The following is a 13,858-nucleotide window of genomic DNA, read 5'->3' as shown; positions in this document are numbered from 1 at the left end:
ATCATATTTATATTTGGATGTCATAAATTAAATTCTTAATGCTCGCATAAGGGTTATACTTTCTTTCAGTCTTTCTGAAAAAGAGAAAACACTTTGTTCATTGATGTCAGTGTGATTTACAGCCCAGGGTTTGATTCAGCCCCCTCCACCCCTCTAAGATGGAATGATGATGATGATGATGTGCTGATGGGAAGAACAGTGCTGTTGCTCCTGTACCTTCTCTGTGTGGGCGTTGTTAAAATCTCCTGAAGCAGGGAGGCGGTGGGATAATTTATGCAGTGTATTTCCCTCCCATTGGTCCGTTAATAGAAGCTGCTGTGATGCTGTGGTGACACAGACAAGACTCCTGCGATAAAAAGAAAGTCGTCGAGCAGGAGATACACAAGTCAGAGGGAGGACAACGAGTTTCCATTTGATGGTAGATGCGACTCTGCAAGTCTAACACGGCTGGAAGTATCTGTCGAACTCCTGAGGTACAGACTTTACTTCTATACCTCGGCAAACTCCGACTTAATCCACTTTTTTGTTTTTTGTTTTTGTGTGTGTTTTGCTTTGTACTGGATAACGTAGTAAAAGAAGGACGGCTGATAATCCAATGTAGTTTACTATTAACTATGCACAGTGCGCACGGCTCTACATCATCAGTACAATTATTTTTTTAATATAGGCTGTACTATTATTAAAATAGGCTAAGTTATGCCTTTTAATTGTTGAAGAAATGAAATATTTGCATCATTGTGGATTTGTGTGTGTGTGTGTGTGTGTGTGTGTGTGTGTGTGTGTGTGTGTGTGTGTGTGTGTGTTAGGGATCTGTGGAAAATGGAGTGGTATGTCCTGATGCTGATGCTGAGCTTGCCGCCCTCCATCCACACAGATTGCTCTTCACAGTGTCAGAAATGCGCGCAGCAGATCCTCAGTCCCGACGCCGCCTTCAGCAGTCTGGTAAGCTCAGGAGCAACTTCACATCAGGGTTTAAGTATTTATTAGTCTAGAAGAATTTTCGCCTTTTTTATGGTAGCAGAAGTCTAATGAGGAATTTGGATGATTTCTGAACTCATATTAGGCCTCCTCCAAAATCATGGACATTTCAAAAGCGTAAGGCTAACTTGATCCTACTCTGATATTATAGTCTATCTTTATACATCCTAAATTAAGATAGAGACTATGTCAGACTGAATATGAAAATATAGTCTTCTGTATAATTCGCATAGCCTATAAAATATGGCAATATGGAAGGGTTTGAATTTTTTAACTCGAGATTCTACTTTACGCATCGTGGTCACTGCAGTGGACAGCTATTCAAAAGCTGTTTTCTTATCTATGAAAGGATTTTGATGATAGTTACACTTTAGCCACCACAGTGGACACTCGTTTTTTTCATTCATGCATGAAAGGGTTAATAACGCTTTGGACAAGTGTTTGGTATTATCACCTAAATGTTTAAAGCTGGAAATTGAGGTTCAGATATATCTGATACATAGCCTGTCATTGGTTTAGTTGTCTGAATTGAATTATAGAAAAGTCTTCAGCAAACAAAAAAGTAAATCCACGCACCTCACTGTGTTTAAAGGCCACCTGTGCACAGATGTCGGTTGCTTTCATACTCTTCTGTGTGTTTGTCCTTCAGTCATGCAGTACGGAGTGTGAGGGGCAGCTGGAGAGATGTGGACAGGGTCCGGGGCTAGCGGACTTCAGTCAGGATGAAGCCGAGGAGGAGGAGGAGAGCCAGCAAGCCGACCTGGTCAAACGCTACGGTGGTTTCATCAAGAGGATCGACAAGAACAAGAATAAAATCTTCACCTCTCCTTGGCGCGACAATTATATAGTGAAAGCTGCAGCGCTGCCCAAGAAATACAAGGACTTGTTGAAGAAGCTGGGAGCGAGAGATGTCGATGACCCGGAGGACATGGACGATGCTCCAGATGATCAGATGCTCCGCACTTATGATAAACGTTACGGCGGCTTTTTACGCAAATTCGGTCCCAAGTCAAAGAGGAGTAACTCCGCAGAGAAGGAGAGCCAAGAGCCAGAGGAGCTGCAAAAGCGCTACGGAGGTTTCATGAGGAGGATCCGACCAAAATTGAACAACCTAAAGTGGGACAAGAGGTACGGAGGATTTCTGCGTCGTCACTTCAAAATCTCAGTGCGCTCAGTGGAGGAGCCTCGTTATTCGTATGATGACCTGAGCTTATAAATGAACCCTGCAGAAAAAGAGAAACTACAATGAACTTGTGCACTTGAAATGCCACCATTTATCAAAAATGACAAAAATTGTCAAAAAATTTGACAAAAATGATCATATGCCTGCCTATCGTATTTATAGCCTACTCGGTTGCCTTCTATGTAACAACTCTCATCTTTGTGTTATTGGCATCATCGTCTATCGTTCAATAAAGGATGCTTGTTTAATAAAACCATGAATTAAACCACTTTCCTGTTTGTCCAAAAAGTTCAAAGGGAGTCGTGTTTGTGCGGCTGATGAGACCAGCAGACACAGTTCGTTTCGTTCCGTTGTGCCAAACTCTACTCAAGATTTAGATCTCAAAAACTCATAAACATATTCATGCTAAATGTCCTTGACAAAATATCAGCAGTCACTCTTTGATTCGACATACCTCAGATACACGAAGCTAATATTTATCATGACTGGCAAATACATTTGATTTGTTCTGAGTTTGCAAACAGCCCAAATAAAAAATACAACAAAAATACATTTCGAGTGGAATTTGCTGCGACTTTCACCCAAAATGTCACACGAAAGTAGCAAAATTCAAATAGCAGTCTAATCTTTCACAGCCCAGATCATTGAAACCAATAGGACCTATTATAATTAACATTTCCCCAAAACTCATGTTTCTGCTATTCTATCAGTAAAGTTTACACATAGCAACATCCAAATAGACATTTGCTGTTTTCTCGTTAGTCTGTGTCCATGAATCTAAACTGTTTTTCTGACTAAATCAGTTACAAATTTATTATCTCCCCAGGATAAAAAAAGAAAAAAAGGATAAAGAAAATAAATCAAATTATAGTGCATTGAAACCTAACAAAATATCAAGATTAAAAAAAAGCATTCTCATCTGCTGGTCACGAAACCAGATGAAGTATGCGCAATAACTAATGCTGCTGCGCCATCTTGTGGCCAAGTAAAGTCACACTTGCTCTTCTTGAATCAAAACCCCAATTTAACATAGATGCAGCAATGTGCTTATGCTTTCATCGTGAAGGCTATTCATCATTATTCATATTATTCTATATGCTGGTCTTAATGCTTGATGAAGTAGAGAACACTGTAGATGACAGTCAACATTATCTGTTCAGTAAAGGAGAGCTCCAGTCCCCCACACACCAAGTTCCCCCAATGTCCCAGGTTTACTGTGTGGTAATTAGTTGTGTTAATTTGATTAATTGTAAATATGTTTAGTAATGGAATGGTGCTAAACAATTAAATCGCAATATGAACTTAAACATAGGGACCTTAATGAATGGGTTCACAATTTTTCAAGTCTGTCCTGAAACAAGTCAGGTTCCCAAATTAACATTGAAGCTATTTTTCTTACTGTAATGATTCCTCCTGTTCATACTGACCATTAGAAGATCTTTTCATAATGTACTTACAATGTTAGTGATGGAGGACTAAATTCACAGTCCTCCTTCTGTGTAAACATGAATTTTAAAGTTGATCTGAAGCTAATATGAAGCTTCAGCATCCAAATGAGTCAAGTCTTCTATGTTTCAATGTTAGCCTTTTTAGTAGCAAAGTCTATACTTCCACCACAGCTCAACAGGAAACACTAAGAGGGGATTTGATGCTAAAAAGACTGTAAATGTGTCAGATATCACTTGATATGACTAACTCGCACTGATGAAGCTCAATAGAAGCTGTGTGGACACACTGTGGATACAGTCCTCCATCACTGAACATTGAAAGCACATTTGAAGATCTTTTAATAGTCAGTGTGAACAGGAGGAATGAAAACCTCTTTCAATGTTCATATGGAAACCTGACTGGTGTTTTTAAGACTCTCGTGCCTCTGAAGCCAAAACTAATGAAAAAAGTCTGTCTCTTTGTATCCTTATTTCAAAGTTTAGGTCACTAACTTATTTATGTGGACATGAATATGTAATGAGATGTTCAATTTGTAGTTGAAAACTGATCATTTATTACCAAACTGTACAATACTTTTTCTTTTTTACAGACTAAATGGAATACATCCATACAGAGACAGCTGTATCAGATATATTACATACAAATACATACATTATATTTACAGTAAAATCATGACTGAAATACACAATACTGACACCAAAGGCCATTTGCATATCTTAAAAGTCTATCTATCTACAAGGAAGGCTTGTGGCGCTGAATAACAAAAGTAACGTAATGCATCACATGAAACACACATTCAGACAAGGAACCAAACAAACCCTGATACAACATGTTGGACTCTGGAGAAAACAGCTGTTTCTAGACTAACTGCTGCTCCCCGTCTTCATCTTTAACCTCTTCTGGCTGACCTTTCTCATCACCGTCAGCTTGGCCTTCCTCTAGCAAATCCTCGGCAATGGTTGCCGTGGTGTCCACTACACTGATGCTACCGACTGCCTGTGAGATGGTAGTGTTTTGTGTGGTGGCCAGGCTCTGCAGTGCGGCTGGCAGTGTCACCAGCTGAAACTGAGGGCCGACCACCTTAACGAAGGCCGTGGAGGAGCCACTGACCCCAGGTGCGCCCTCCTGACCCGCCGCTGTGGACAGCACGGTCAGGTTAGAAGCGTCAGCTGTCAACTCTGTCCCGGAGAGCGAAGAGGTCAGCAGGGTGTACCCACCGAGGTTGGTGCCAGCCTGCGGTCCTGCCATGGTCAGCACCTTGCCCATCGGCAGCGCAGTCAGCTGGTTGAGAGGCAGCGTGATCTGTGCGGGGGTTGTGTTGACCGAGGCGGGGCCAGAGATGGCACGGGTCAGCCGGGGGCGTTTGGGTGCAGGGGAAGTGGGCACTGGGGTGAGGGTCATCAGGACATTGTTTAGGTGCTGGGATTTGCTCTTGAGCTCCTTGGCTCGCTTCCTGTGCTCATCACACTGCTGCTCCAGAGCTGCAGAACACATCACCTCATTAATACCTACAATCACCAAATGAGACTCCATCATACAGATACTATTAATTTCTCTACAGCTTCACATAAACATCATTCCATGATGAATGTAGGAATTAACCCTTCGAACACTGACCGGCGAGGCTGCGAGTGTACTGCTCTCTGTAACGGTCCATCTGGCTCTTATGACTGGCCAGAACCTTCTTCACCAGGTCCAACATCCCAAAGTTTTGCACAATGTTATTGAGCAAAACAGCATCTAACAGAACAAAGAATTCATGTCAAATGTTTGTTCTCACATTCACCTGCTGAAGGAGGAACATTCTCTGACCGTAAATCTAAGTAAAAGCTGTGGACAAATTATTTCACAAATACAGTAGTTAGAAAACCAATCCTGGTTGAGTTTGGAACTTACACAGACGTGATGTGAAAACTGAGAATGGATTTTAAAGTGAAGGAAGAGACATCTTGTGTCCAGCAGTTTAACTTTCGAAAATGAACATATCCACATATTCATAGATTCTGGATTTGTTCATGAGGAGGAGATGTCATTTTAAGAATTTTAATGAGGCAATTGAAAACAAATGTTTATTCAAAGCTGAGTATTATGTCTTCATACATGTGTAAAGGGTCTTTAAAAGCATTTTTTTTGTTGGCATTTTTTAAATCTACAAATATATGTACTGTCCAAATAGTCATAAAGACTGATAGCACTGTCAGGGCACTAGTGTTTTAATGTTTTATATATCAATCATTTGTATATGCATTTCAGGATATTCTGATTGTTTATGAATGATTTAATAATCCAGGTTAGGATTAGAATGTCCTACAAACTGTAGAAAATATTTTGTGGACAAAACATTTTAGAGATAGCAGAAATGATAAATATATGTAAATATATGTCAAACTACAGTTTAGATGAGTCACAGAACTGTGATGAATGAATGAAGTCATGTCTGGTTCTAGTGTTGAAGCCATAAGAGATATGTGCTGCTGTTGATTTAACACAGACTGTGAGTCTGGCTGTTGCTGCTATTTATTATTATTTATGTCAGACAGTCAATGAATGAATGAGGACGTTAGCACACCATGTCTCTGTGGAAATAAAAGCAAGACCCACTTTCTCCTCACCATCACTGACATCTCTTATTCTTTGGAGCTTTTACCCTCTTTTCTCTCTCTCTCTCTCTCTCTCTCTCTCTCTCTCTCTCTCTCTCTCTCTCTCTCTCTCTCTCTCTCTCTCTCTCTCTCTCTCTCTCTCTCTCTCTCTCTCTCTCTCTCTCTCTCTCTCTCTCTCTCTCTCTCTCTCTCTCTCTCTCTCTCTCTCTCTCTCTCTCACACTCACACTCACACTCACACACGGCAGAAACCATTAACCAATGTGTTTCTATTCTAGTGTGTTGTGAGGTTTGATTGTTGGTAACATACTGTGATAACAGCTTAGTAATGAGGTCAGTACTCACATTCAAACCATCACTGTTCATCCTATAATATTAATATCTGTCAGATGTTAACATTCTTGAATGAATATCACTTTCTTGAGATAATATCCACTGTTTGGTTATTGGTCCCAGAGCTCAAGTTGCTGCCCTGTTATTATTCATTCATATTAACTATTATTATTTGATTAATAATCATGTCTGATGATGATTAACTATTGCTAATAACCTAACTTGCTCCTAAATAAGTCCCAACATTTATTTACAGCCCTCCCTGTGTCACTGGTCCTGGTCGCAGCATTCATTACAGCAACTTTTGGGGTTTTTTTTCTCCTTTTTTTAAATAGAAGGTATTTGTTCGCCTCTGTTTGTATTTCTCACCTTTGACCTGTAGCGGTGGGTCACATACTCTCTCCTGCAACCCCTTCAACACCTCCTGCAGCTCCCTCTGGAAGTCCTCCACCACTTCCTCCAGCAGCCCTGTTTCCTTCACCCCACGCCAGAATGCAACTGAGTCCTCTGCAGACACACACACAAACACACAGACACACACACACACAGACACACACACACACACACACACACACACACACACACACACATTGTAGATTCACATCACATCACTCTACTCTACCAGTTCATTCTTTGTAATGATTCATATGTGTATGCATGTTCCTGATCACCTCCAATGGCTGTGACCCACTCTGAGGTTTCTTCTGGCACTTCAGGAAATGAGGCTGCTGCTCCGTTCACTAAACACAAACACAACATTCACTCAACTACATCTCTACACTGTGACAATTTATCCAAGTGTGTGTGCCTGACAATATTTCACTGACAGCAATAATTGTCTTTAATTTTCAATAATTGTCTTTAGGACAACTTCCACTCATGAGCTGAATCTTTGGTGGGAAGCTCTTTACCGTCAGCAGGTGGCGCCAAACATCAGAAACCTTCCTGACTTTAACTCACCAACAGTTTCAGTGATGCATCCTGGGACAGATGCAGCTCTGACATTGGCTGTGTTCGAAACCACATATTACATACTACATACTTCTATACTACATACCTCCATCCTACACACTAAACAACCAGATAGTAAGCACACCATTTACACTGTATTAAACTACACGATAACCCACAATGCATTTCGTTCCTACCCGAGCTGAAATCATCAGGCTGAAGCTGATTTCATTTTAGCTCTAACTCTGTAAATATACCACTTTATCCACATTTCTAACCTTTTTAGGAAGAAAGTAAAGTAGCCCTTTAGATCCACAATGTGACACTAATTTGTCCAAATAACACCTGTTTAAAGTTTTGTTCCTGCGAATTCAGAGCCACTCAAGTTAGCCGTAGCGAGTAACGCACTTCCTGTCATTTTCATAAAATAAAAACACCTGTTACCTTTTATTAAGAAAACCATAACGATAGAATTGGTGCTTTTATTTTGAAAACAGGAAGCAACCATACCCTCGCTGTTGCTAACTTAACCACTGAGGTGGTGATTAGTGACGTTTGTATTTTGGGTTTTTTTCAGAAGTTGTGTTGCATCTTGGGTAATTTCAGTGTGAGTAGTCAGCTCTTGATGCATACTCTGCATTTCTGGAGAATCTAGTAAACCATCCAGGAACTTCTCACATACTCTGAATCACATACTACGCAGTTGAAACACACTACATACTTCAAATGATGTCAGAGTTAGTACAAGTAGTAGGAAAGTATGCGGTTTGGAACAGACCCATTGATTGATGCAGTATGATGATAGTATGATGCCTGAGCTTGTGTGACTTACAGTTAGCTGATGATGGAGTGGAAGGAACCAGTTCAGCAGGCTGATCACTGCTAATGGACACTTTGGTCCCCACCAGGTCTATCTTGGTGCTGCGGCAGGTGTTGGAGCAGACCTTTGAGTGCTGGTAGAAGTCCAGCTCACCTGAGTCCATGATCTTCCTGAGGAATGAAATGTGATGACAGGATTTTAGGAGGCATCCAGATATACTCCATGTCTGATGGAACAGTGCCCTCCTGAGGAATATTTGTGAACCGCACATCACCCACTGAAAGGAGGGAAGAGGTGGAATCACATTTGTTTATGGAATGATAATAATTCAATGAAAATACAAAATCATTCATCTGAATGACATTTTCATGTTTTGTTTGTCTATGCTTCTCAGAGCAGCATCCTGTAATACTATGCATCATCTGCACCATGTTCTGAAAGGAAAATAGAAGATTTTCAATTCAATTGCACGCATGTAATCATCCTAAATCACAGAGAGGAATGTCCTTCATGACAGAGGAGCTGTACAATCAGCCGGATGCTTTCCTTAATGCACACAGCATGCAGTGGACTACTATCCATCTGCTTAAAAAGAACACTCCATGAGACAAGGACGAGTCAGAGGAGGAAACCTCAACAGCAGAGGAAAGCCAGGGAATTAGAAATACACTGCCTGGACAAAAAAAGTGTATTTCTGGCATTGTTTCAATAAGCTTCTGCAATGTCACAAGATTTATTTCCGTCCAGTGTTGCATTCATTTTTCACAAAGATCTTGTATTGATGATGGGAGAGTCAGGCTACTGCACAAAGTCCTCTCCAGCACATCCCAAAGATTCTCAATGGGGTTAAGGTCTGGACTCTGTGGTGGACAAGCCATGTGTGAAAATGAAGTCTCATGCTCCCTGAACCATTCTGTCACTAATTGAGCCCCATGAATCCTGGTATTGTCATCTTGGTACAATACAGACAGTTCAGTACATAATGTTATAGATGTGAAATACTAGAGCGATGGACCATTCTGTGTGCTGAAATGTGGAGAAAAGCCTGAAACACTGGAAACTACTCTACCTACTGTATGCAACAACGTTACTGCCTGTAATACATTAATGGTCTTTATGTATCATGTTATGTGCAGCCCCAAATTTCTCCGCCTCCAGCTGCATGTTCCATTCTGTTACATTAAAATACCAGTTCTGAGTAGGGCTAGGCCATAGTACCAAAATCTTATATCCCGATAACAATACCTATCCCTATATGGCACATTTTAATACAATGAATAAGTAGTCGGTCTGCACAGGAAAGCCCACAACTGCCATCCAGGGTTATTATAGTTTTTACATTTCATTACTTTTTAATTTTATTTAGTTTTTCAGTTTGCTTTTTTATTTCAGTTTAGTTTTAGTGAGTTTAACATGTGATGAAGTAGTTTTAGTTTAGTTTTTATTTAGTTTTAGTCTTAGTCTTAGTGTTTCAGGTATTAGGAGGAAAGCCTTGATTAGGATGAACTAAAGCTGACACTGAGGTTTGCTGTGTTTCTGACTGTGAGCTTACGTTAGCTGTCTCCTGTTTGTCTGTCAGAGCTTCCAAGCTGGACTTTCACATTAGTGGGATTTTTCCCTTTTAGCTTTTATCCCACAAATGTTCCCATCACTCTTCATCACCACACTTTTACTTTTATCTACTGTGGGGTTGGAGCCTAAATGTTCCCATATTGAGCTGTGACGTTTTCTACCTGGAACTTCTACTACTTCTTCTTTCAAGAAAAACATAAATTACACATCAAGCATTTTCTTCTTTAGCGTTATGCGGCAGCCAGCATCTGCTATGCTGAAAACAAAACAACCAAATCGAAGCTGATTTCATCTGCAATTCAGTTTAGTTTAAGATACTTTTCCATTGTTCATTGTTGCCTTGATTTAGTTTTCGTTTTTTCATTTTTATTTTAGTTAACTATAATAGCCCTGCTGTCATCAAGAAAATGCAGCATGTCTTTCTGATGGCTTATAGACCAGCAGCAGTCAATACATGGACACTCAAGGCCGTTTTTGATTTTTTTTTTGCAATACTCAATAACGTCAGCTCACACACCATTAAAACAACAATTAAGGTAACATCATAGACAACACATTGCACTTCCCTAGTTCTGAGGAGCAGAAACATGTGTCAATGTGACATGTTGGCTCAAAACACTCACAGAGTTAAAGCAGCAAACCAACCTACAGGAAGGAGCCACCACAGCTCACACCACACTCACAGCTGTTGTGTTCACTGTTGCTGGTGACATGAACACACTGTTGTAATATAGAAATGTTTACAGGGACACGGTGATACAGGACTTGGCTAATGGCTCCTTGGCCCCCCTACTTCCAGCACCAGTGTCCCAAAATCTAAATCAATCAAAAGATGCTGGACACCAACAAACAGACTTCCTCCACAGTGTTTGACTTTCCATAAAACATGCAAGAAAATCAACAGGCTTTGTTAAATGAATGTGGCTGTGGAGTCCAGACCTGAGCATGGTGCCGTTGAGGCGGATGGCTCTCTTCCAGTCCTTCAGAGTGGATTTCCCTGCTAAACACACAAACTCCTTCGGGCTGATGAGCTGCTCGTTGAACTGATGGGAGAGGAAACATAATCAATCATGAGCAATACATTCATTCAAATCTGTTCACAGTAATGTTTACAAAATGACAGTACACACCTGGACACATTTAACATTGATCCCAGGACAGACAAACTTCTTCCAGACCAGTGTGGCTTTGGCATCTCCACAGGTGATTGGGTAGAAGACATCCGCTTCTACATCCACCTCCTCAGTTAACTTCACTGCAGAGACAAAGACACCATCAAACACCTCCAGACTGAAGAAGCAGAACACCTTTACATGTGAGGGTTGTAATGAATATGTACTTTCAACCATAGAGACTCAAATGTGTTCATTTGCTTTATTTGCAGTGCAGACAGTGAGTGTTTTGAACAGTTTTCAGCAGATCATGGGACCAACACAAAGAGCTTTATTCCTGGAGTGGTTAAATAAAGCAGCCTACAGAAATGTTGATCATCTTGTTTAAGTTTAATGCCACACTTGTATATTATATAACGCATAGGAAAAGTCTGCAGGCCACATTACCAATGACTGCCTCTTCCCTTGAGAGGGAATCCGTTGTGCTGGTCTCAGCCTCTGCTTCTACCGGAGCTACTGTGAGGACATCTTCCCTGAAAAACCACACAAAATCAGTAGTGTTTGAGTTTCAGTTTAGCAACAGAACAATTTAGGGCTGGGCAATTAATCGAAAAATAATCGAAACCGACATTTAGAAACTCTAATTGACTTAATCTTGCTCATGTCAATTAATGGTGGTGTTCACTGTTGCCATGACAGTAAAGGTTGCATATCTTTAAGGAGTTTGAAAACTTGTCTCCAGTGATCATTTGAACCCAAACCATGATCTTTACATAGTTCTAATCAAGTAAACTAGACATTAACCACAGCATCACATCTTAAAACATCGTTATTTTCACTCCCTAAAGATACTCATGTGTGAGGGCAGCAGTGGAAAATACCAAACTAAAGAAACTGTGAAAATACATCATTGTTCATCAAGGCTGGAGATAATCGTTCATTGATCGTAATCAAGGTTAAAAGTTCAATTAATCATGATTTTGATTAATCGCCCAGCCCTAGAACAATTTCCCCAACACTTTCAGCATCATGACATCAACTGTGTGTGCAGTATGTGCGTGTTACCACAAACCCTGGCTGAGGGGTCAACTCTGCTGTAACCAGCACGGCCTTGTCCTCCTCCACCACTGAGGGGAGGTCCTCGCCTACCGACCCCGGTATGGTAACAATCACAACCTCGCTCATTTCTTGCATGCTGACCTCTGATGACGTCATGGTGGACAGATGGAACTTCAAAGCAAAAAATGGAGCAACAGCATGTAAAATATGTACTTATTGTAAATATTATTCACATACAGGCAGAGAATGTTAGGTAATTGCAAGGAAGAGTTGCTAATTATATTAAACTGCCATAACTTGTTAACATTGACACACAAATGAAAGACACCGAGGAGAGCAGTGAGCTAGAATGTGCAAGAAATGTGAATCTAAATAAAACGATGGATCAGACTTGACTTGAATGACTAACTTTTAACTGAAAGTAAGAATAAGATATCAATCAATCTGTATAGCGCCAAATCACAAGAAAGTCATCTCAAGGCACTTTACACATAGAGCAGGTTCTAAACCGTACTGATAGAATAAGATGAGAAGCTTTATTGTCGTTGCACAGCGAGATACAATGAAATTTCATTTAGCAGCAATCCTTGTAGCAGCTACAGTATCAGTATAAATATAAATAAATATGTATTAAAATCAAGTAACAATGTAAAGATAAAGTGCAGGTAAAAATACTGTGCATGGTAGTTATTGCAATAACAAGTACTAGATAAGGAGTCTCAGCTCATCTAGTGCATGTTGGATGATAAACTCTGTTATGTTTGCTTTATAAGCCAAACACTTTATTAATGCCATGTCACACTCAGTAATGTCTTACATCTTCTTCATTTCAAATATACTTTCTATACATCAACAACAAATTCAATCAGTCAAAGTTTTGTTGTGTAGTTCGGTTTGGTGTGTGTAGTTTAGTGTGTGTAGTTCATTTTGGTGTGTGTAGCTCACCTCACTGACAACAGGGGGCGTGATGGAGCGAATGCAGCTGCACTCAAAAAAAAAAAAGTAAATATATGAGACAGTAAATTAATCTTACCTTTTTCTCTTAGTTTTCTTTCACAGTCGTTAGTTAGTCTGTTAGATTATCTCTTCTGTTGCCTCGTCTTCTGGTGAAAAGATGGAAATGGGTTTGTTAGCCTGTCAGGATGTTTGCTAGCTAACGTTAGCTGGTCATTTCACTTAGCTATATTTCTATAAACTAACTCAAAGTCAAAAGCTGCTCATACATCATACGAGGTAACAGATCTCTCCTTAATATTTACTATAAATTCAGCCAGCACCTTGTCATCTCATCCTGCCTACATAGATGTATCCTTCTTCTACGGCGTTGATCAGTGTTCTTCTTCTAATGAATGTACAGCGGGTTATACGCTGAAGCGCGCGCTGCTGCCCTCTATTGGCACACAGGTTCATTCAAAGCTTTGCTGGTTGTCCTATATTTGAAACACAGACCAGCTGCTATAACAATAGTTTGGAAAATTCAGTTCAGAATACAAAATAGATTTGAAAGAGAAGGCTGAAAGAGTCAGACCTGACTCCTGACCCTGAATAACTGTTGTCTTTCATTTGTGTATTTGTTATTTATCATCATGAAATGTTGTACTGTGTGCAAATCCCCACACTGACACAAACCCTAACCCAAACCCTGGATGTTTTCCTATGTCTTTCAAATAGCTGGCTAAACCACAAGGCCCCAGTGCAGTGCACACAAGTAACCCATTTCCCTCCACCCCTCTTTATTAGGAAAAACATTGTGTAAACCTACAGTATGTCTCAGTAACCTACAGTACTGTAGGTAAATGATA

The 13,858-nt window shown here is 40.3% G+C and overlaps 2 protein-coding genes across 2 annotated transcripts; one reads left to right on the top strand and one right to left on the bottom strand.

Annotated features, from left to right (window-relative positions):
- Nucleotides 1-324: 324 nt before the first annotated feature.
- On the top strand, nt 325-2,194 carry pdyn (prodynorphin; the record flags this gene model as incomplete). Its single annotated transcript, XM_053317232.1, is given in 4 exon segments — nt 325-439; nt 442-485; nt 802-942; nt 1,628-2,194. Coding segments are annotated over 4 exon segments (867 nt in total), but the record flags the coding sequence as incomplete, so codon positions are not given.
- Nucleotides 2,195-4,157: 1,963 nt separating this feature from the next.
- On the bottom strand, nt 4,158-13,370 carry gmeb2 (glucocorticoid modulatory element binding protein 2). Its single transcript, XM_053317572.1, has 11 exons — nt 13,334-13,370; nt 13,090-13,159; nt 12,070-12,227; nt 11,445-11,530; nt 11,016-11,140; nt 10,825-10,928; nt 8,326-8,483; nt 7,214-7,282; nt 6,912-7,049; nt 5,228-5,350; nt 4,158-5,091 (listed from the first exon to the last, which is right to left on the bottom strand). Exons 3-11 carry the CDS (start codon nt 12,210-12,212, stop codon nt 4,469-4,471), a joined length of 1,569 nt encoding a protein of 522 aa, XP_053173547.1. The 5' UTR covers nt 12,213-12,227; nt 13,090-13,159; nt 13,334-13,370; the 3' UTR covers nt 4,158-4,468.
- Nucleotides 13,371-13,858: the final 488 nt, after the last annotated feature.

The sequence above is a fragment of the Scomber japonicus genome, chromosome 4 (genome assembly GCF_027409825.1).
Source record: "Scomber japonicus isolate fScoJap1 chromosome 4, fScoJap1.pri, whole genome shotgun sequence".
In the NCBI taxonomy this organism is placed as follows: Eukaryota; Metazoa; Chordata; class Actinopteri; order Scombriformes; family Scombridae; genus Scomber; species Scomber japonicus.
This window is presented reverse-complemented; position numbering and strand designations above follow the sequence as displayed.